Raw genomic sequence first — 22,728 nt, 5'->3', positions numbered from 1 at the left:
TATTTGCACACATAGTCAAGAAAGATATATCTATGAATGTATTCATAAGAATATATTTAAAAAGTGACTCAGTCTCCCTAGGAAGCTTAGCTTTGAAAAAAAGTCAAATCTTACAATGCTGCTAAAAAGAATGTATTCATAAGAAAAATTTACTTTTTGATTGAATGTGTTCTTACAATATCCATAACAAAAAGGTATGCATATTCATTTACTATACTTAAGACAATACTCCTTCAAATAAGTCTGTGTTAAGTGTGTAAATGTAATAAAGTAGGCAAACTATTCATTTAGGAAAGTGATCCTTCAGCAAATTGGCTCTTGGTGAATGAGCTATTCAGTAACTGATCCTTTGGCAAATGGCCCCAGAACATTGACTTGCTTCCTTTTTCTTCTCTCAAATCAATTTCATTGGTCTCTCACCCAGCTCCCTTAGGACATGTCTTACTCATTTTGTATCCCCAGAACTCAGCATGATGTGTTTCATCTTATGAGGATTTTAAAATATTGACAAATAAACAAATGAATTAATAAATACCTTTTACCCTGCCTTAACCTTGAATATTTTTTTTTCCCAGCAGGCTAACTACCAGGGGAATCTTGAATTAATAAATAACCCTTACCCTGCCTTAATCTGAATATTTTTTTCCCAGCAGGCTAATTACCAGGGGAATCCGAATTTAAATAGGGAAGACTAAGGAGAAAAATCTTACACACTTTACTCTATCTAGCCATGTTTGTTATCACATAATCTCATAAATAATTGGTTTATGAACTATAAACTGAGTCCTAATATCAAACTTTAAGAAGCTATCCAGATATGGAGTTTGAAATGAAATTGTATTGTGCCAAATTTGCTTGGGAAAAAAAGCTTTATTGGACAATTGAAAATCCGTTTCCATGCAAGATATTTTGTTATACTTGGATTTGCCTTGTAGATTTATTATCAGACTTTTGTTGGATTTGGCTTGTACATTTATTAATAACTCCCATTCACCAAAAAGATTTGGACAGAATGCTTCCTGTACATGTAGTAAAGACTGTACATATCTACTATTTGTTGCTGTCACCATCTATAAATGTTGACTTATATCCACCATATTGATTCATAGTTCACCATGAAGCCAGGACTGCCTCAACAGAGCTCAAACATACTGCTTTTCTGGAACATACCAAGGCTAGATCTGCATCAAACTTACAAATCCAAATTCATGCTCTTTACTTATTGTTGGACATCTCCCATATTCAAAACCAAATTTATAACCATGCCTCAAACTTTTCCTCCTGAGACCTCTACTTCATTGAACCATACTGGCCTTCATTCCCTTATGTCTTTCCCTGCCCCCTTTCAGGTAGATTCATAGAGAATAAATGCAAAGAACCAAAGAGAGATAAAATACCAGCTGTGTTAGTAGTGGCACAGTAACTCCCAAAGTACAAGCTTTCCTAGTATAAAGCCTGAAATATAGCACTGAAGACAGCTTGGCATGAAAGGGCCCACCTAACTAACCATTAGCCTCAGGCTGTGAATACTGCCTTCCCCAACTGGGGCTTACTACCTGGAGAAAGGAGGGCCAAGGCATACCAGGCCTGAACAAAGCCAAGTCCAAAAGGATTTTTTAAAAATTGTGCCATACATGAATGATGATATTCAAACTCACCCAAAAGATAGACCTGGCCCCTTGACTGTCAGGCTCTGGCCCATCTCACCAATCAAATTATTCACTCCTCCACCTGAGCTTAGGACACTATGCTTGTGAGGGAAAGGACGTACAAAGGCACCATCAGCCTCTCCCTTCTTAGCCAGAGCAGCAAAAGTCCTTTCTTGGAAACCCTGTAGAGTAAGGACATAAGAATCCCGGTTTTAACACTTTCTACCATTTCCCCAGTGATCCAAGGCAAGTACTTGGGCATAAATTTAAACTACATCCTTCTGACTTCCTCATCATCCTCTACATTCTATCAATCACCAAACCCTAAACTTTTATCTCCACATATTTCTCCATATATCCCTTTCTCTCCATCTATCCTACCTCAATCCTATATCCAGGTCTCATCATCCTCTGCCAACACTACAGTAAAAATTTCCTAATTCTTTCTGATTTGTCTTGCTCCATTTCTAATCTAATCTCCACACTGCAGCCAGAGTGATCATTCTGAAACTCAGTTCTGATTATGTCACTCTGACAGCTTTCTGTTAACTACAGGATAAAAGCCAGCTCTTTAGAATGACTTCCAAAATCCTTCATGACCTACCACTTTTCCAAACTCATCTGTCCCATTTCCCTGGCCCCACACTCATCCCAGTAATATGAAAATGTCTGTAGTTTCTGACGGTCACCAAACAGTTGCAAATCTTCATCCCTTTGTTCACGTGATTCCTTCTGTCTGAAATCCCCTTGAGTCCCTGACTCATTTGGTTAACTTTGATTCAATCTTGAAGATTCTCCTTAAGGCATTACCTCCAGGAAGCCTTCCCTAACCTTAATGCCTCATTGCTTCCTGTCCTGCTCTCTCAGGCTAGAGGAAAATTACTCCTCTTTTGTACTCACTCTGTGAATTGCTCCATCATTGAATTCACTACCCTATGTGGATATTTATTTTCATGTCTGTCTTGGGCAGGGGCCATATCCCCAGGAACTAGAGGCTATCAGAAAACAAGATAAGTGTGTGGACTTAAACTGAGCTCTTTGTTCTCCCAAATCATTCATTCCTTAATTTATCCATAAATTCAAAAATAATTTATTGATGAATTTCATGGGTATGGCCCACCCTACTCATCCACTTTATTTTTTCTGAGTAATATTCTGATTTCCTTGATAACCTTTTGGCCTGTGTGGAAACCAATCATTTTCCTTCTTCTCTACCATTTCAGAGCATACGAAGAACATTTGTTAACCATTTCCAAACTGTGATTTGTTTTTAAATTGTGATGTGGAGTGACAGCCTAATCCTCTGGAACTGTGAGACTGCTGCTTTCCTTTGCTGGCTTCCATCTGCGGGAAAGGCAAATCTCAGAGGCAGCCATCAGAATTAAATACATTTTGATAAATAATAACCTAGTACCATCACATTACAACAGCTCTTTGAAGTCACTCAGAGACTGAGCCCGTCTCTTCCTGCCTACTACTGGCTTTGGCAGCTAATGGGCACAGATTTTTTTTTTTAATTCAAGTTAATAAGGAGTCAAGTTTAAAGAGCTTTGATATAAATCTTAGATTTTCCAAAGGAAATCTCAGGAAACAAATGGAAAAACTAGCGGGTGGGTGGTGGCCAGTCTATGGAAGTCAAAAACAGAGCAGAGCAGCTAGTTTGGAGGAACTGGGCTTGGGAGCTGGAGAATAGTGGAAGATACAGACTCTCAGGACTTCCGGCATTGAAGATAATGAGCAGAGAGAGTGAGAAGAGGGGGGAGGTAGGAAGAACATGACCACAGAAAGATGGCTTCTATTTAGCTATGATTCTCCTACTACAATGGGCCCACCCTTCAAGGAAACAGTAGATTTGTATAAACTACCTCATGAAGAGAACTTTAAATAACAATAAGCTAATTGGTTAATTTTACACTCTAATAATTAGATTAATAAATACCCTAAAACCTTTTGGAAATAAATATTAAGTCCATACACGTTCTCACACTTCTACAGGGAATCAAAATATCTAACAACCAGCCCAGAATGAACTAGCCAACCAGAATGACATGCAAACCATAAATATCAGTAAGGCCATCCTGGAGCACAAAGCAAAATAGAAGCCCTACATATACACACAATTGTACAAATAGCAGGCATCTCTTCTCTCCCCTGCCAAGTTCCTTTCTGGATTTTACTCTGGTTTCTTTTCCAAGCAACAAGAATGACTAGTGATAAAAATTTTAAAGGAAAATCTGGTTATTCTTGTGTATATTGGCTTCTTGCCTAAAGCTAAAAAAAAAAAAGGCATAAGAGTTTCTTCCTCCATTTTCAGCTTTATTTGTCTTTCTCTCTGTTCCCAGGCCCTAAATAAGGCCAGCAACTCCCCTACTCCTGAACCCCTGTACTCCAAAGCTCCCTTCTCAAAATAGAAACTAAAGGAGCCTGAGCTGCTCCTTCCCTGGTCATCTGTTTTACCAAATCCCACACTTCTCACTTATCTCTCCAAGCATCCAGCACCCCAGCAACTTCTTCTTTTCTGTCTTCTCCAGATCTTGTTTCAGATCCAGTCTTCCACTCAAAAGCTTTCTACAGTATTCATTTCCCTGCCATTCTGTCGTTTAGAAATTCTTTGGAAGATTGTAGCAATTTTAGGATATTTTGATGCTCCTGTCATGGAGCTATAGCCCCCCACCCCATTTTCCGAATGGGAGCACTTGTTAAATGCTTCATGTCAGTCATTCTCCTGGATAATTTACTTAGGTCATCTCATTTAACCATTACTATGCAATTAAACATTATTCCCGGGTGCCTGGGTGGCTCAGTCGGTTGGGCGGCTGCCTTCAGCTCAGGTCATGATCCTGGAGTCCCAGGATCGAGTCCCACATCGGGCTTCCTGCTCAGCAGGGAGTCTGCTTCTCCCTCTGACCCTCTTCCCTCTCGTGCTTTCTATCTCTCATTCTCTCTCTCTCTGAAATAAATAAATAAAATCTTTAAAAAAAAAAAAAACATTATTCCCACTTTGCAGGAAACTGGGAATCAGAAAGACTGAGGAGCTTGCATTGATCACACAGGTAGTAAGTGGGGAAATCGGGTTTTGAACTCAGGAGCCAGTTTGGTCCAATCTCATGTTCTTTCTTACCCTGAGTTTCTGCTCTAAAATCAAAAAACAAAAGTACTAATAAAACTATCCAAAGTTATGGAGTCTGGCCCTGACTGGCATTTTTCAAAACTCAATCAAGTGTTTAAACCTATAAAAAAAAAAAAAGACTGGGTCACCAGTCCACATTTTCACATTGCTTATAAATCTCAAGTCAACAGAGCCCTAAGCAACCTTAAGCTTGAGAAAAATATTAACCAAAATAACTTCTGTCTATTACTACTGAAGGGAAATAAGGTATTAAGTTGATAGATTTCTGATGTCTACTGCCATTTATTTGAATTAATGCTCCATTAGGTATTCAGAGAGCATAAAAAGATCAATGATGACCAGCTGGAGGTTAAATGGCAAATCCAAAGCAGTATTTTAAGAGTTGAAGGGAGTGCTTTCTTTCTTTAGATTTAAGAGAAGGAAAAAGTATTTCCAATTAGACATGGGCCCCAAGTAAAGAAGGGTGACTTTTTCTGCTCAAGGTTGGTGCATACACGTGTGTGTTGGGAGGCAACTGTCAGTCACATGCTGGGATCTGATTGCATTCAGGTAGGTTTGGAGGGCTCCTCTAGGCCTCTCTACCCTTGGAAGGCATGGGCAGAGACTTACCCACTCTTTAGGGGTGTGCTCATTAACTGTGAACTTCATGTAAGACTGTATTATTTTCAACCTCAGAAATATTTACCAAAAAATCAGGGACCATGACCTCCTGGACAAAAGGAAAACTGTCACAGCACTGAAGGCAGGAGAGGACCGGGCCATTCTCCTGGGACTGGCCATGATGGTCTGCTCCATCATGATGTACTTTCTGCTGGGAATCACACTCCTGCGCTCATACATGCAGAGGTAATGCCATTGGGTTGTTGGGACACGGTCATTGGTCTTCCCCTTCTCCTTCCTCTCCCATAGCTTATCTGCCCCAAGGTCCTCTTCCTCACCTTCTTTCCCAATAAGTACTTTGAACAGTTCCTGGCATGTAATATTTTTAATAATGTTATCCAATAATAACGATAAGAATAGTTCTGTGTATAGGCTGCCTACTATGTGCAGGGACTTTCCAGACATGACTTGCTTAATGCTCATGAATACTTTATAAGGGAAGTTCAGTACGAATACACTCATTGCAAAAATGGCCAAACTGAGGCTCAAGATAGTTATAATTTGCCTGATATCACACGACGATAGCATATGGCAGAGATAAGAGTCAAACCCACATCCCACTCATTCCAGAGTCCCTCTTCTTGCCTCTTCCCACCTTTGTTCCCCACCATTGTTCCTTTTCTAGCCCACGCCCCTCTTCATCACCCCACGCCTCGGTGGTTCTCAACTGCACATTTATATTTTCTGAGAAACTTTAAAAAACACTGATGCCCAGCACCCCCACCATCGCCCCCAGAAGGTCAGATTTAATGGTCTGTAGTGGGACCCAGTTACCAGTATCTTTCAAAGTTCCCCCCAGTGATCCTAATGTGCTGTCAAGGCTGAGAAACACTGCTATGCATCAACTTTTAACAATAACAGAGTCTGAACCCTTTTCATTTTAATATTTGCCCCAGGTTTACTGAATAGATAGGGAGGCCATTAAATACTGAAACAGCAAGTGTGCTTCCCCCTGAGCAAACCGCATGATAAATCCCCACAGCCTCTCTAGCTAACTGTTGTCCATAAATTGGACACTTTGAGCACAGGGCAGCCTGGCATTGCTGTAACTAATGGGGAAAGTCTCACAGTGGCTCAGCTTAAAGAAACGAGGCCCTTTCCAATGAAAAATTGAGATTTCGCTCTGAAAGAGAATCAAGCGATTTTGTGGCATTCATTTCTCCGCCTAAATTAATACTTTCGTTTTAGAAGCAAAATGTAGCAGAAATACAGTAATTTGCTAAAATTAAGTCATCATCTTCCCCGTTTGTGGCTGCTCCGCGCTGTGTCTCTGATGTCTTCAGCTGTGCTTCTTCTCAGGGAAAGCGCTGACGCCTCAGGCCTGAGTGTTCACTCATCCCCAAACCGCCTTCAGATCTTCACACCTGCTTAGAACCATCTGAGACTTTTTTCCCCTTTGTATAAGCAAAATCTGACCATCCATGCCCTAGGAAAATACAACTTGCCACACCGGAGGGGGCAAGGGCTAATATCCTGGCCTGGCATGAAGTCGGACATGAAAAGGGAAGTCAACACATGTCCAGCCAACGGAGGGGGTATTAATCTGCAAAGAAAATGTGCTGTTTTCTGATCATTCTGGTAATCAGCTTATACCCAGAAGTAAAACTTTGATTGCCAGTGTGTCACTTCTTAATCACAAATATTATCCTTGATCATAAAATTATAAGTATTTTGGAGTGAAAACTAACCAATGGGCAGCTGGAGGGTTTTTTTTTCCTTTTTTTGATCTTTCTAATAGAGGTTCCTAGGGCACTGACATGAACCCATTATCTCCATAGAAGGGTCTCTTTGCCACTGTTTTCAAAGGGAGGCAACACAAAGCCATGGAATGAGCCTGGGTCTTCGAGAAATACAGGAGTGGGTAGAATGACTGTTTCCATCACTTACTAGCTGTGTGCCCTTACCTGTTTCCTGATTTCTCTGACCTTCACCTTTTAAAAAAGTTAATACCACCTTACAGAGTTTTGGCAATGTATATAAAGCACCAAGTAGGGTGAAGACAGATGCCACAAGTGATTGCTTTTGGTACAATAAAAGGGTGGAGTTATCTTTTCTCCCTTATTAGAAAGACTGTAAAGAAATAGATTACAGTCCTCCTGTCTGTCAAGTTATATGTCAAGTGCCCCCAGCCCTTTGCCATCTTCCCTTCCCTTTCTCCCTTACACCTTCACTGCCTACAAACTGGGCAGACATAACAAGTGAGGCCTGGTGTGTGGCAGGAAGCTGCTTACAAGGTAGAACTCAGGGTGAATACAGGTTGTGATATAAAAGATGCCTTATGCTTACCAGCAAATGTGAGAAGGAAGTCAAAACCTAACTTAAACCAAGCACTGGATATTATAGTATGTCTGACAGAAGTCCCTGGAAACGTTTTCAAGTGCCAGGCAAAGTTTATTCATGTTTATATTGCAGTTAGCCTAAAGCTACTCTATTCAAAGGCATAAACTTTAACAAACAGATTGTATGATAGATCTGGAAAAGATTCTTCAGGTTTAAGGAGTCAACAGATGATCCCCTCTGATGACACCTTCCTCGTTCTTAGTATCCAGGCCTGTGTTTGTTCCCTCTCCCCTTTCTCTGTAGCGTGTGGACCAAGGAGTCTCAATGCACCTTGGTGAATGCGTCCATCACAGAAACATTTAATTGCTCCTTCAGCTGTGGTCCGGACTGCTGGAAGCTCTCTCAGTACCCCTGCCTCCAGGTGTACGTTAACCTGACTTCTTCCGGTGAAAAGCTCCTTCTCTACCACACCGAAGAGACCATGAAAATCAATCAGAAGGTAAGAGCGTGGCGCACACACACCGCATTTCGGTCACCACCCACAGAGTTCTCACGCGAAGCCTATCTCCCTCTGAAGTTCCCCTGTGCCAGCATTTCAAAGGAAAATGGGGAGCAGGCCCTGCCTCATCCCTTCACAGAACTATTTGACTCTTGCCTGGGAGACATTTATTTTCTGTGCATGTTGCAGACAAATCATTCCCCCATTTTGTGGTAGTGCAGATTTACTCTTTACTTTCATCTAGAAGAGTAAACATCCTATCATTTATACACAAATAGACTGAGTCTTTCAAAGCAAATGTGCAGCTTAGTCTAAGTCATACAAGCCAGAAAAAAAAAAAAAAAAAAAAAAACAGGTATTCGTCATATACCTGGGAGCACCGGAGTAAAACGGTATTTTCCTTTCCCACAGTCATTGTCACTTTGTGCTGTGGCCATGGGGATGTAACTTAATCTCTCTGAGCTTCAACTTCCTTTTCTCTAACATCTTTGCAAGGCCGTTTTGAGGATCAGGGCTGTGTACGTAAAGTACGGAGCAGACCACAGTGCCTGCACAGGGGAGCCCTTCAATCCATAGTCAGAGTGTGTGTGTCTGTGTTTCTTTCTTTTTATATATTGTGTTCATAGAGGTTGAATTTTCCAGCACTGATATATTCAAATGTGTGGGGTAGATGCTCAACAAATGTGTATTGTATGAAAGCTCTACATAACACTTGCATCTATAAGGTCTGAGATCACCAGTAAAGTGTCAACAGAACCCACCTGCCATTATCAATTTTAAGTTAAATATATTGAGCTTTGGATTTATGGTAGCAATTTAGATATGCCAAGAGAAGCTGATGCTACTCTCCAGTAGGACAGTTGGCCCTCCTTTCTAGGATACAACCTCATGAACCCCACTCTTTCTTGTAAAATCTTATTTTCATCACAATTATCAGCACCTAAATGATACATATTATATGTATTGGGAAAAAATGCAGTGGTTTGTAAATTAGATGCTAGAACATAGGATTTGCTTTGTGATATATTGGCACAAAGTAAGAAAATCCACCTTGCCTTTTGGTCACAGTAACTTTAAAAAAATCCTTGCAGGTATCTCTCAGGACTGAACATAATGAATATTTCAGAGACCATCTTTTGAAAATGTCTGCTCTGATTTCCTTTGGTTTGTGGCAGCCACAAATAATACCAAACCTAACCCTGTTCTGCAAATATATAAAGCTTAGCTCTCCCACAAGTGTTTGTTTTTCAAGATCTTCCCGCAAGTCAGATCTTTAAATCAAAGCTGACCTGTAATGGTGAATGCCTATAAAACTCTCAGATCTCTGTGGAACTGGAAATTGGCCAAAGGTGAAGAGGCATCCAAAAGTAGGACAAATTTCCATTTCCTCATTTTGACATTTTATCACTACAGCCCTGTGAATGCATTATTTAGGCTATAAACAGGGAGTGAACCAACCATAGGAAGGCTCAGTTAAAAATTTAGGACCTGTATCTGTCTGCTTGTCAGCATGATACTAGTTCATCATTTGGTTTATTTGCCCCATTACCTTGCTTTTATCCATGAAGTATAACACACATAGTGAAACACGCAAGAAATGAAAGAGTGTGCAGCTCAAGCAGTTATTATAGAGACCACCACGAGGGTAAAGAAGTAAAACATTTCCTGTACCACAAAAATATCCCTCATGCCCCCTTCCAATAACTATAGGCTCTGTCCCATGCCAGAGATAACTATCCTGACAATACAGCAATTACTTTTTTTTGTATTTTTCTTTGTAGTGTCATCACCTAAGCATATATCCTTAAACATTATCTTTTAGTTTTGTCTGGTTTTTAAATATTATATAAATGGAATTACACAGAATATTTCCCTTTGTGTCTGGCTTCTTTCACGTAACATTTACGTTTGCTAGAGCCCTTCCACTTGGTATTAGCACATTCATTTTCATTACTGTATCATGTCCCATTGTATGAATGTGCCAATTCATTTATTCATTTTACTGTTGATGGACATTTTGAGTCATGTACATTTTGGGGCTACTGCAAATAACTGTGCCATGAATATTCTTGTATATGTCTCTTGGTGCACAAGCATTTCTGTTGGGTATAAACCTGGGAATGAAATATCTAGATCACAGGGTACACCTATCTGAGAAAGTTTAGTAGATAATACCAAATGGTTTTCCAAATTCCCACCAACCCTGAAGATAAGAGAGTTTTTATTGTTTCAAATCCTTACCAACACTTGGTATCACCTATAATTTTAATTTTAGCTAATGTAGTGATATCTCCTTGGGATTCTGATGACTAATGTTGCCAACTGCCTTTTCATTTATTTATTGGCCATTTGGATATCTCTTTTGTACAATCTCTGTTCCAGTCCCTTGTCCATTTTTCTATCAGATTGTTTCTTCTTCATATTCATTGTAGGAATTTTTATATCTAGATATGAGCCTCTGTTGGTTATATGTGTTGCAAATATCTTCTCTCATTCTGTGGCCTTTTCACTCCCTTAATGATGTCTTTGAATGAAAGAACTTTCTAATTTTAATATAGTCAAATTTTGTCAATCTGTTTTTGCTGTTGTGGAGGTGGAGGTGGTGGTGGTTGTTTTAATGTTTGGGTTTAGGAGAGGGGGATTTTTTTGTTGTTGATTTTTTGGGGGTTTTTTGTTTGGTTGGTTGGTTTTTGGGTTTTGGGTTTTTTGTTCGGTTGGTTGGTTGGTTTTTCTGGCATTTTGTTGTCCTGTTTAAAAAGTCTTTACCTGTCCTGAGTTCACAAAGTTGCTCTCCTAAATTATCTTCTAGAAACATTATTATTCCTCCTTCCATGTTTAGAGTACGATCTCCTTTCACATTTAGAGTACATTTAGAGTACATTTACAGTGGAACTGATTTTTATGCAGGAGTCTAGTTTCTGGGTTTCTTTTTTCTCATGTGGACAGCCATTTGCCCAAGTCCGCTTATGAAAAGACCACCCTTTCCTCACTAGATTATTTTTATAATCCCATCCCCCCCCCTTTTTTTCTTGGAAGTTATCTGTTGTATTACCATTCCTTTAGGGTTTAGCCGAGAGATCACAACTTGCAATCTTGACTATTTAAGGACATTAAAACATCTTCACTCCTACTTATTATCTTCCCAACTTACATATTATTGCCATTTTATCCAATAGATACTCTAAATTCATGTAGACATTATTACTTGAAGGATACATCTACTGAACATAAAATTCTAACTTGGCTTGTACTTTGTTTCTGCACCTCAGATACATTCCATTATCTTCTGGCGAGCTTTATTACTATTTAGAAATCGGCTCTCAGTCTACTTTCTGCGTCTTGGAAGGTAATCTTGGTTTATTTTAAAGATCATTTGATTTTGTTTTCCACGGTTTAACTGTTATGTGGCAGAGTATACATTTATTTTTATTTGCCTACTTAGCGTTCCCAGGGCTTCCTTCGCTGTTCCTTGATGTTCTTCATCAATTTTGGAAAGTTCTCAGTCAGTATTTGGACAAATATGATCTCTGCTCCGATTCACTTCTGTTTCTCCTTTTTGCACTCCAATTGGCCATATGCCAAGCTTTCTCTTTGGATCTCCTGTGTACTTATTCTCCCTCTTTTTAATTTCTCTGTGCTTCATTCTGCATTCTAACCTATCTTCTAATTTGTAATTCATTCCTCAGCTCTGACAAATCTACTGTTAAACCCCCCCCCATTGCACTCTTAACTTCTCGTACTGTATTTTTCATTTTGAGAATATCCACTGGAGTCTGTTTTGCCATTTCTGGTTTTCTGAAATAGCCTCATTTTTGTCTCTTAAGTCCTTCAACATAAAAAGTAAAATTATAGTTATTTTAAAGTTTATCTTGAGGACTTCAATATCCAAGGCTGCTATATACCTATGCTATTTGATTTTCTTCTTCTGTTCATTTTCATGTTTGTCTTGTAATGTCTGGTTATTTTTTATTAGGTATTGTATTTGCAAAATCATTTATAAAAATAATTTTAAGCCTAGGCTGAGGTCATCATGTCATCTTTTCCAAAAAGTATTTCCATTTGCTTCTGCCAGGTTCCTGAATGTATGAGCCATATGTGATCACTTCATTCTGACTTCATAAACTTGAGATATACAAGTCTGAACTTAAGTCCCTTTGAGGATCTGTCTACTTCAGGTTGCCATTATTACTAGGATGCAGTCCTTAGGGTCCCAACACAAAGTGAATGGGGGGGTCATAAGGCTCCCTATCTGATAGGCCCTCAATCATGGTTCCTGCCCCCAGCTCTGCAAGGTTGTCCAAAATGCCATTCAGTTTTCTAGACTCTTAGCCCCCTTCTAGAATCAGCATATACTCCCAAGGAAAAGGTGGCACCAAAGGTGGCTCACCTTCCTGGCCCCACAGTTCTTCATACCTGGATAGCTGTCCTCTGTCTTTAATCAGAAATATATGTAGTAAATCAATCAGAGAAAGATAGTTATCATGTGGTTTCACTCATATGTGGAATATAAGAAACAGGCAGAGGACCGCAGGGAAAAGGAGGGAAAACTGAATGGGAAGTCATCAGAGAGGCAGACGAACCATGAGAGACTCTTAACTATAGGAAACAAACTGAGGGTTGTTGGAGGGGAGGTAGGTGGGGGGATGGTGTAACTGGGTGATGGGCATTAAGGAGAGCACATGATGCAATGAGTACAGGGTGTTATATACAACTGACAGACTGTTGAATGCTACATCTAAAACAAGGAATGTACTACAGCTTGGCTAATTGAATTTAAATTTTAAAAAATAAAAAATAAAAGAAAGAAATATATATATTAAAAATACAATTACTTTTACATCTGAAGGTCATTAAAGCACAGTCTTCATGCAACATGAGGAATATTCAGGATATTCCTGAGGAAAACATAAAAATAATCTCTATGTGGATCCCTCCTTCCTGTTACCCTCCTCCCAGCTCACTAAAAATAAACAGTCTTCCCCAGAGTTATCAGGAAATGGGCAGAGTTTTACTGAGATACATAAGGCATTACTGACCAAGTCTGATCTGAGAAAACAGGAGGCAAAAGAAACAGTCAAGCTGTCTGTATCTTTGTAGAAAATATCCAAAAGAACTTTACTTTTAATTTTTCACACTCTCTCATATACTCTTTCTTTTTTAACCTTTAAACCCAGTGCCCAGCCTCTTGTCAACATTACAACTGGAGCTGCTTAAGCTGATAAGGGGGCATGCTCTTGTAGAGCAATCGGCTGAGTGTTGCAGGGAGCTGCAAGTGGGCTCAAGGGCCCCTGCCTCTCAGGGCCGCAAGGATTATGATTCCTCCATCAGAGGAATCATAAACAGTGGCTGAGTATTAATTCACTATGGTTGTTAAATTCTTCAATGCTGATCTCCCTTGGTAGTTTAAAACCTATTCTGCCTACCAGGGATTCTCAAAACATGACTATCTGGTCTGAGAGTGTATTTAAAATGAAGTTTGGTATAAGACAAGAAAATATATCCATTAAAGGGGTTCTGAACACAATTCCAATGTGTGTGGGGCAGGAAGAGGGGGTGTTTCTCACACCATCAAGCTGGGTGTCCTACAATTCAACTCAAATCTGATACTATCTACCCAGAGATAGCATTAGACTGTATATGTTAAGAGGTCTGTCCCACAAGACTACCCCCACCTGGAGTTGAGATACCAGTCTTATCAGAGCTTATCAGAGTTTCCAGCAGCCCCCTCCTTAAGTTCTATTAATTTGCTAGAGTCGCTCACAGACTCAGAGACACATTTTGCTTATTAGAGTCCCAGCTTATTTTAAAATGGTACAACTCAGGAACAGCCAGATGGAAGAGCCATATAGGGCTAAATACAGGGAGGAGCACAGAGCCCCCTCCAAGCACGCCACTCTCTCCAGGTCTCCCTGCACTCTCCAGCCTGGAAGCTCTCCTAACCCTGTCCTATCAGTCTTTATGGAAGCTACATTATATAGGCATGAGTGATTAAACCATTAGTCATTGCAAGTGATTCCATCTCCATCCCTTCCCCCAGGAGGTCAGGGGATTAAGACTGAGAGTTCTAACCCTCTAATCACCTGGGGGGGGGGGCGGCGGGTTTCCAGGCAGCCAGCCCCATCCTTAAGTGTGGTCCCAAAGTAACCTTAACCTAACAAAAGACACCTTTATAGCTCTTATCACTTAGGAAATTTCAAGGGTTTTAGGACCTCTGTTCCAGAAACAGGGACAAAGGACAAATATCACATCAATTCTTCGGTATGTGGGATAGTACTATATTCTATTTTATTCTATTCTATTTTATAGATAATTGTCATGGGGAAGATAGCTATTTTTGGTGGAGAATAAATTCTATAAATTAGCCAAGTATTTGCAACTCCAGACTCACCACCGACCCTCTCTTCATCACCCATTCTGAATCCTTCTGGGTTTCCTAAATGCAGAGACTATGCATATCTAGACCAGGGTTTCTCGACCTTGGCACTACCAGTATCTTGGGTGGGATAATTCTTTGTTGTTCTATGAGGGTGGGTTCTGTCCTATACAATGTAGGATATCTAACAGCATCCCTGGCCTCTACCCACTAGATGTCTAGCATCATCCTCCCTCCAACAGTGACAACTAAAAATGTCTCCAGACAGTGGCAGAACCACTGCTCTAGATTTCATTTAGCTTTGAGTTTGGATGTTGTGAGATCCCCAAATCCTAAGCAAAGCTTGGAAGCACTTAATTCCTCTGCATTGCATTGATAGGGTAAGGGTTAAAGGAAAGAAATGGAAGGAAGTTGAAAATCTAGATAAGAAATAAAAGGATCAAACATTTATCAAGTGTCTTCTATATACTGTGACCCCAGCACTCGGGTAAAAACTTTATAAAAATCATCTCATTTACTCCTGACTAAAACCACACTCCTAAAATAATAGTCAAATTTTATCAAGAGTTTACAACATGCCAGTCACTGTATCATATTAAATATTTTACATGAACTCACTTATTTAATTACAGTAGCAACCCCACATATTAGGTACCACTTTTTGCAATAATGTAGCTAAGCTCAGAAAATGAAATAATTTTCCCAAAGTCACACATTCACTAACTAATTAGGTCTGAATAAAAATCTAAGTCTCTTCATCTCATCCTGCTGTCTCTTAAAGAGAAAAACATTAGAGCATCCTCTTAAGAGGATGAAAAATCTAATTCTATGAAATATTTATCCTCGGATGGCATATTTTAGTGAACAGGTGAGAATCCATGCCATTCCATCATATCCCAAGAGCTGCTTAGGATCAAAAGGCCATTGCACACGAACTAGAATTATCTGTGATCCATAGGGAAGGCACGGCATGTGTATTCAGCACGGGTTTACACAGAATAGATATTAAACAGATAGAAGTGCACCCTTAAAGGGGAGGGGGGGTGGGGGTAAACATGCCCGGAAATGTGATATATGAAATCCCCATAATTAGCATTTTAAATTGAAGGATATCTATTAGACATTTGCTGAAACTACCTATGGGCCAGAGATTTGGAAATACTTTTATGATTGACAAAGTTTAGTCATTGCTCCCAAAACTAAATTCTGGGACAGCCCAGGGCACCTTTGTGTGGAAATGAAAGGAAGAGTGTGCCCCAAAGAAGCCTGCACTAAGCATCAGGAAGAAAAGCATGGAGAAGGAATCTGCTCCTTTCCAATTGCTGAGAAAAAGGACGATGGCAAAGGGCAAGGTCAGACGAGGTATGTGACTTACTCTAGGCCTAACTGGATACATCATGAACCGGGAGGGGTGGGCCTCCATGGTTTAGCCATCTGGGTATTAAGTAATCTCAAGGCTTCAGATGGCTTTTATTCAGTTAGTAGATTTCCTAGGTCATTTTAACTTCTTCTCTACTCTAAATCAAGCAGAAATGTCATAACAAAGGTGAAAGCTCTGGGAAACACAGAAAAGGAACACGTTTCTTGGGAGGGATCTGTGTCTCAATACTGAAAGAAATGTTAGTGCATAGCAGAGTGTGAATTCTGTTTTCCTCTCCCAAACATTTCAGAGTCCCACTTGCCAAAGTCAAACAGACACTAGAAGTGCAAACTAAACAAATCTAAACCAAATTTTGTGGGATTCACTGTTTTAGAAAGGATGATAAGGAACAAGAAGTCTCAAAAGGGAAAGAAAGGAACATCTGAATTTACTCTCTCACCTCTTCTGCCCATTACTGATACCAAAAAAAAAAAAAACTTGAAAGTTCAAAATATACATGGGGACCAGAGTAACCCAACGCTTCCAGCTGCTGATCTCTACACCAGAACGAGGTCCATCTGACTTTAGAACCAAGAATATGTCTGTTTCACATGAGCAATCTTTTTGTTTTTACCCCATGGTCATGGTGGTCGTAGGATGCCCAGGCTACTAACAAGTTCTGAGCCCACCTCTGCGAAGGGTATATCTTCACTCAAAACCTTTTTAACTTCACTCCTGGTTCCATTGTGTCACCCTATCCTTGTTTTGTAATACCTTCCTGTTTCTTTCTAATGACCTGTCTTGTATTGTTTCTGTTTTTGACGGCTCTCTCTAGTATGCTACCTGGCACATTAGAGACACTGAAAATTGATTAGATTTCATTAAATTTCTATCCCCTCTCTGAAAATAAACCCCTTCTCTTTTTATAAAAGAACAAGTGAAAAACAAACCCTTCCCTTGAGATGATGCTGAGAATTGATAGTTCCTTTTCTACCATCATAAAAAAAAAAAAAAGAGGCTGACCCATGAGGTTATTCAGCCAAACCATCCCCATTCCCCTGCCCCCACTTCTCCACACATCTTTTATTTTTAGGGTGAAAGCCTGTCACTATTTGCTTCACATGCCCAGCAAAGCATATCTAAGCGAAGCCCAACAGGTAGTTTCTCAAAACTTCTCTCCATCATCAGAATAAAAATAACTCTATTCACGTGTAAGATTCTGGAAGTTAGACTAAGAAAAGAAAAGTTTCAGTCAATTTTTCAAAGAATTGTAGAAAAGATGCAATTGCTGGACCTTCATTGCCCTGGAGGGGAACAAAAGAAGTTGCCATGAGCCGGGTTTCTTCAGCTGGGAGAGGAAAGGTCACACCTGTGGGCCAGCTCTATGGTTTTTAATACTAAGGAGAATGTAAGGGATCTGGGAAAGTAATAAGGTTTATTAACAAAACTCTGGATTAAGAAGAGAGATGTGAAACTAAATCTTCCACTGAATGGCTGCCTCAGAGGTTTGCAAGGTTTCTATTTCCATATGTTAAAGCACAAAAGAAAGAATAACCCAAGGCCATGGAAAAAAATATGTATATATTAACATACTTTGATTAGTACTTAAGTGTCTTGTGTATATAAAATGATTACTCATATGTTCCTTTATGTTACATATCACACAGAATCTAAAAGTTAAATCTTTCCTATCCCACACCTCCCACTAAAAAAAAGTATGATCTAAAATGCTGGGATTTTTATCTTTCAGTCTACATTACATTTTCCAAGTAAGCATGGATAGTAAAGTTTCCATTTGTTGAAATGCATTCTGTGTATTCTAAACCAATCACATAAAATTATCTGCCAAGCATGTGATAAAATCATGAGATCATTAAATCTTCACCCCAAATTCATACCAGCCTCAAGAACATACACATGGCTATAGTTTGAGCCATAGAAAAAGAAACCTAGAATCCTAGTATAGGATTCAGCAAAATGTCAAATCTCCCGGGACACAAAAGCTAGGAACATAAGATAAGAGCCATTGAACAGGACTGTCCCTGTGAACACCACATAACTAATAATTTTGCCCTCCTTAGAGGTTTCAGAGTTTCATATGTGACACTTGGTCAAAGGCTTTAGAAGATCATATGGACAATGTGATACTCCAATAAGGAAATATGCAAGTGAAAATTTATTGAGGCTTCATGCATAGTCATCATTTAATCTTCACACAAACCCTGCCTGGAAGGCTCTGTTAACCCCTTTATGTAGATAAAGAAGTTGATTCTGAGGAGCAAAGTAAATTGCCTACAGAAACGTAGTAACCAGATCTACATAACACAACTTGGGCTTATTCTACTATCTCATGCATTCGTAATGACAAGAGAAGGACCCATCAATAATAAAAGTAAATGAATGATTGACATATGGTAGAGTCAGTCTGATCATGTACAGAACAGGCTTTATCTGGCCATTCCAAATATACACATTTGAGACCCTGAAGCCTGAAACTTTTAATAAGCAGTATTAAATCTGTACGGCAACCTTGCTAGACGGTCTCAAAAGTACTTTATATCTCATTGTACTTGGAAGAATCTTACCTAGTGACAGCATTATTGTCATTTGACTGACAAACATTTCTTCAAAAAAGAAAAAATTTTAAAAGCCAGACCAATTCACAAGAGCATAAGGAAAGAAAAAACTCCATTTTTAATGGAATGCCATTTTTATTGAGATCATTTCAATAACTTAGTACTGTTAGCCATGGGAACTACTACTATAAACTATCTTGGCACAAAAATATGCAGAAGCCTGAGCATTTGTAATCTAAATTGGTTCTGTTCAAATTCAACCACAAATGGCTTGTCTGTGATTTTTTTTTAATGCTTTGCTTCAGAAAACATTTTTAAAAACTGTAAAGACATGAGGCAGCTTTGAAGAAGGAAAAAAATAATCAAGGTAGAGATCTCCATCCTGTCTTAAACGCTTTTAATCCAAAGACAACCAACTGGTAGAAAATTTGTTTCATGGAGTCATAGGCTAATTTTATACTAGGTTGTAACTCACTGAGAAATTCTGCTTTTTTGGAAATAATTTCAGACCCTTAATATTGTGCTAGCACCAGCTCTCTGCTGTACTCATATTTATGAGTGTACTCACATTTATTCTTAGCTGATTAAATTTGAAGGTGTCAACCAGCCCTGCTATGAGAACATTACTTTAAGCCTGGTTTACCATAAATGCCAGCATGCTCAACCTCCATTCTTAACTAAGGAAGAATCTTCCTGCTGTTTAAAGTCAAAGAATCCAATGATTACAGCACTATAAACAAAGCTTGGTGCCTGTGTGCCCACTAATAAAGTCAGAGAAAAGAGTAATCCAAACATACTCCATTAGCAAAACTCATTCCATTTCTTTTATATTTTCTACCTGTGAAATCTACAGATCTTCCAGGATCCTACCCCCAAAGCTTCCATCAATGTACCTCAAAGTTCAACATTAGCCCACCTCATTTGTGTCTCCACATACAGTGTGGGAGTTGTGCACTGCACAACCTTTGGGGTACCAGTCACATGGTAAAAGTCATAGATGTGAATATTTGTAAGCAGGACTTATAAATTGGTAAAGCAGTAAAAATATGTGGGTTTTTTTCATAAAATCAGTGTATTACAACAATTTTCAACAGAAAATAATAGTGTTCTAAAGAGGGCACATAGTTTTCTAATTTATACCAAAACATTAGATTAGCTGTGATTTTGTCACAAACCAATTCAGATAAATCAGTTACATTAACCATTTGATAATGTGTATAATAATGGGCAGGGATTTTTTTTTTTTCCTGTTGGGAGGCAATTATAAAGAGAGGTAAGAGTTAGCTTAGGACTCACACATCTCCCTGAAAAGTGACTTAAATCACTTTCTTCCTAACTTTTTTAAAAAATCAGTTTTATCACTGCCCATTTACAGACCAAGGAAAAAGGGTCATAGAGATTTCATCTACTTAAAGACTGCTTTTTAAATTAGGAAAAAAATGTGTTCAAAAGTATATGCATTTTTCCCTCCCTTCCCCTACAAAACCAGAGAGGGAGACAAACCATAAGAGACTCTTAATCTCAGGAAACAAACTGAGGGTTGCTGGAGTGGTGGGGGTGGGAGGGATGGGGTGCCTGGGTGATGGACACTGGGGAGGGTATGTGCTATGGTGAGCACTGTGAATTGTGTAAGACTGATGAGTCACAGACCTGTACCCCTGAAACAAATATGTAAATAAATAAATAAAAATTTTTAAAAGTATATGCAATAAATAATAAAAATTCAAAGTTCTTTAATTCCATCTGTATCTAGAAAAGAGAGGGCAGGGGAAGGAGGAAGGATAGGAAGAGGGAACAGAGGGGAAAATATAAAGTGAGGTGAGGAGTCAGGGCAGGGCAAGGAAGGAAATGAGATACAAAGAAAGAAATCCAAGGACATAAGTATGTAGGAAGAAAGGAGAGACATGTAGAAGACCTATAACAAGAAAGATAAGAGAGGGAAAAGATCAAAGAAAAGATAGTGTAAATTTTCAGATGAGTGATGGTTGAAAAGTAAACTCATTTGGTTCTGTTTTATTTTTCCATGATTTATGGAAAAAGTTACCTTGCCACGGAACTGGGCACCAACAATTCATCACAGCTCTTTAACTATTCAATATTTCTATACTTTCCAGGATTCTTTTTCAGCAACTCACCAGAGGTATAGCTGTTTCCTTCACTACAGTAGCAAGGTGACCAAGCTGACTTGGCTGAATAAATTAAGCCAAGCCAAAAAGAGAAGAATAAACTACTTTCCCTGAGAGACCTGGTAGCTTCTGATATTACATGGACTGCTGTGGATAGACAGAAGACAGAAAGATTGACACTCTGATTCCATGTTAAAGTAGGTTCAATAGGGAATAATTAAAACTCACCATGCTCAGCTACGGTAAAAAGAATCCACTGGAGTCATCCAATTCTAATCAACAATTAAACTATACATGAGTGAACTATTTAGGTACATCTGGGTCAGACAGCTACAGGCATTGTTTTTATTACTATGTGAGGTCTTGGGGTTTCTGGAGACACTGGTTTGAATATGAAAAGAATAACCATCATGGTTATTTCACAGATCATTAAGTTGACCTCAATATCCCATCTCCTCCTAGTATCAGATATGCACAAAGAAAGTATCTTCTGGTGACAGTTTATCTCATTTTCCACAGTGCTCCTATATACCTAAGTGTGGAAAAAATTTTGAAGAATCCATGTCCCTGGTGAATGTCGTCATGGAAAACTTCAGGAAGTATCAACACTTCTCCTGCTATTCTGACCCAGAAGGAAACCAGAAGAGTGTCATCCTAACCAAACTCTACAGTTCCAACGTGCTGTTCCATTCACTGTTCTGGCCAACGTGTATGATGGCTGGGGGTGTGGTGATCGTTGCCATGGTGAAACTCACACAGTACCTCTCCCTGCTCTGTGAGAGGATCCAACGGATCAATAGATAAAAGCAAAACGGATGAGATCATTTTCTTTAAAGCTCAAATACTGTTTTCTTTCATTCTTCACCAAAGAACCTTAAGTTTGTAATGTGCAGTCTGTTATGAGTTCCTCAATATATTCTTATACATAGAGCAATAATGCAAAAGCTGTTCTATATGCAAACATGATGTCTTTATTATTCAGGAGAAGAAATAACTGTTTTGTGTTGGTTGTTTTCATAATCTTGTTTTGATGCTGGAACTAGTACTTCCTTGTCTCGTTCCGCCAAAATAGGGCTCAGTTATTTATTTGCCAAGCTTTGTGGAGGAATGTAGACAATATCAAAGTGATAAAGTCTGTGTTCTCAATTGTCCAATCTCTTGAAGACATTTCTGCAATATTTTTCATCATTCATTGTTTACTAAAGCTGCAGCCAAAAATATTCTTTCTTTTCTTACTCAAAACTGAGCCCTGTAAGCAAGTAAAGGGACCAGATTTCCTAACTAAAGGATGTTAAGCATTTTCCTTATATTTCTACCATATCACTGTAAAGAAGGGGGGAAATCCAGACAGTTATTTCTCTTTTATTATTTTCTATTCATAACTTCAGATTTTTTAACTGATTTCCAAAAAATAAGCTGTTTTCATTATCCAATTCTATAATCTCTTCCTGTGATTTAAATAGAAAATGAACAGAACCCTTTTCCGTTAAAGACCCTGCTACTGTGTGAGGAGATAACACTTAACAAAGAGTTTCATTACCTGTAAATTGACTGAACGTTGAGTAAATGTACCATTGCCAACCAGGAAAGTCTATGTCACTAAGATATTGATGTGAAAATCTTTATTCTATTTCAATTGAACTGTTAGATGGTAAAATTAAGATCCTACTTGCTGGTCAAGACTGGTGGACTGATTTCAGTGGATAAATCTATTGTGGCAAATTAACATATTGGAATGTTACTCTTTGGGAACTTATTTTTAAATGAGTGTGTAGTCTCTCTTTCTGACAAGTGTTCCCCATTGGGATTTTAATTCTGTGTGCAGAGAATATTTGTCTCCTCTACATGTTTCATTTTTCTATTTACAATTCTCTTTTTTGTTGCTAGATTTTATACTCAGAGTAGACCTTTTTCCTAACACACACTTAAAATGAATAACAGATCTAAAGGAAGACTTTGTTCACATTGCCCTTTACTTATTGTGTTGCGGGGTGGGGGGGGAGGTGGGTGCAGAATGAGGGATTGGTTTTAAACAAAAACATTCCATCTTTTATTTAACATCACTATCAAAAGGA

The 22,728-nt window shown here is 38.9% G+C and overlaps 1 protein-coding gene across 1 annotated transcript in view; it reads left to right on the top strand.

Annotated features, from left to right (window-relative positions):
* The window catches only part of KCNMB2 (potassium calcium-activated channel subfamily M regulatory beta subunit 2), a 224,409-nt gene extending 201,974 nt beyond the window's left edge, over nt 1-22,435 (top strand). Inside the window, exons 3-5 of the mRNA XM_028101080.2 lie at nt 5,455-5,625; nt 8,023-8,218; nt 21,173-22,435. Coding sequence (XP_027956881.1) covers nt 5,455-5,625; nt 8,023-8,218; nt 21,173-21,457 — 652 coding nt within the window. The 3' untranslated portion in view covers nt 21,458-22,435. The remainder of the gene's footprint in view (nt 1-5,454; nt 5,626-8,022; nt 8,219-21,172) is intronic.
* Nucleotides 22,436-22,728: the final 293 nt, after the last annotated feature.

This window comes from Eumetopias jubatus, unplaced genomic scaffold (genome assembly GCF_037043125.1).
Source record: "Eumetopias jubatus isolate StellerSeaLion01/CBP00866 unplaced genomic scaffold, mEumJub1_p1.0 scaffold_1, whole genome shotgun sequence".
Lineage (NCBI taxonomy): Eukaryota > Metazoa > Chordata > Mammalia > Carnivora > Otariidae > Eumetopias > Eumetopias jubatus.
Note: the sequence above shows the minus strand (reverse complement) of the source record. Positions and strands in the feature narration are given on the sequence as shown.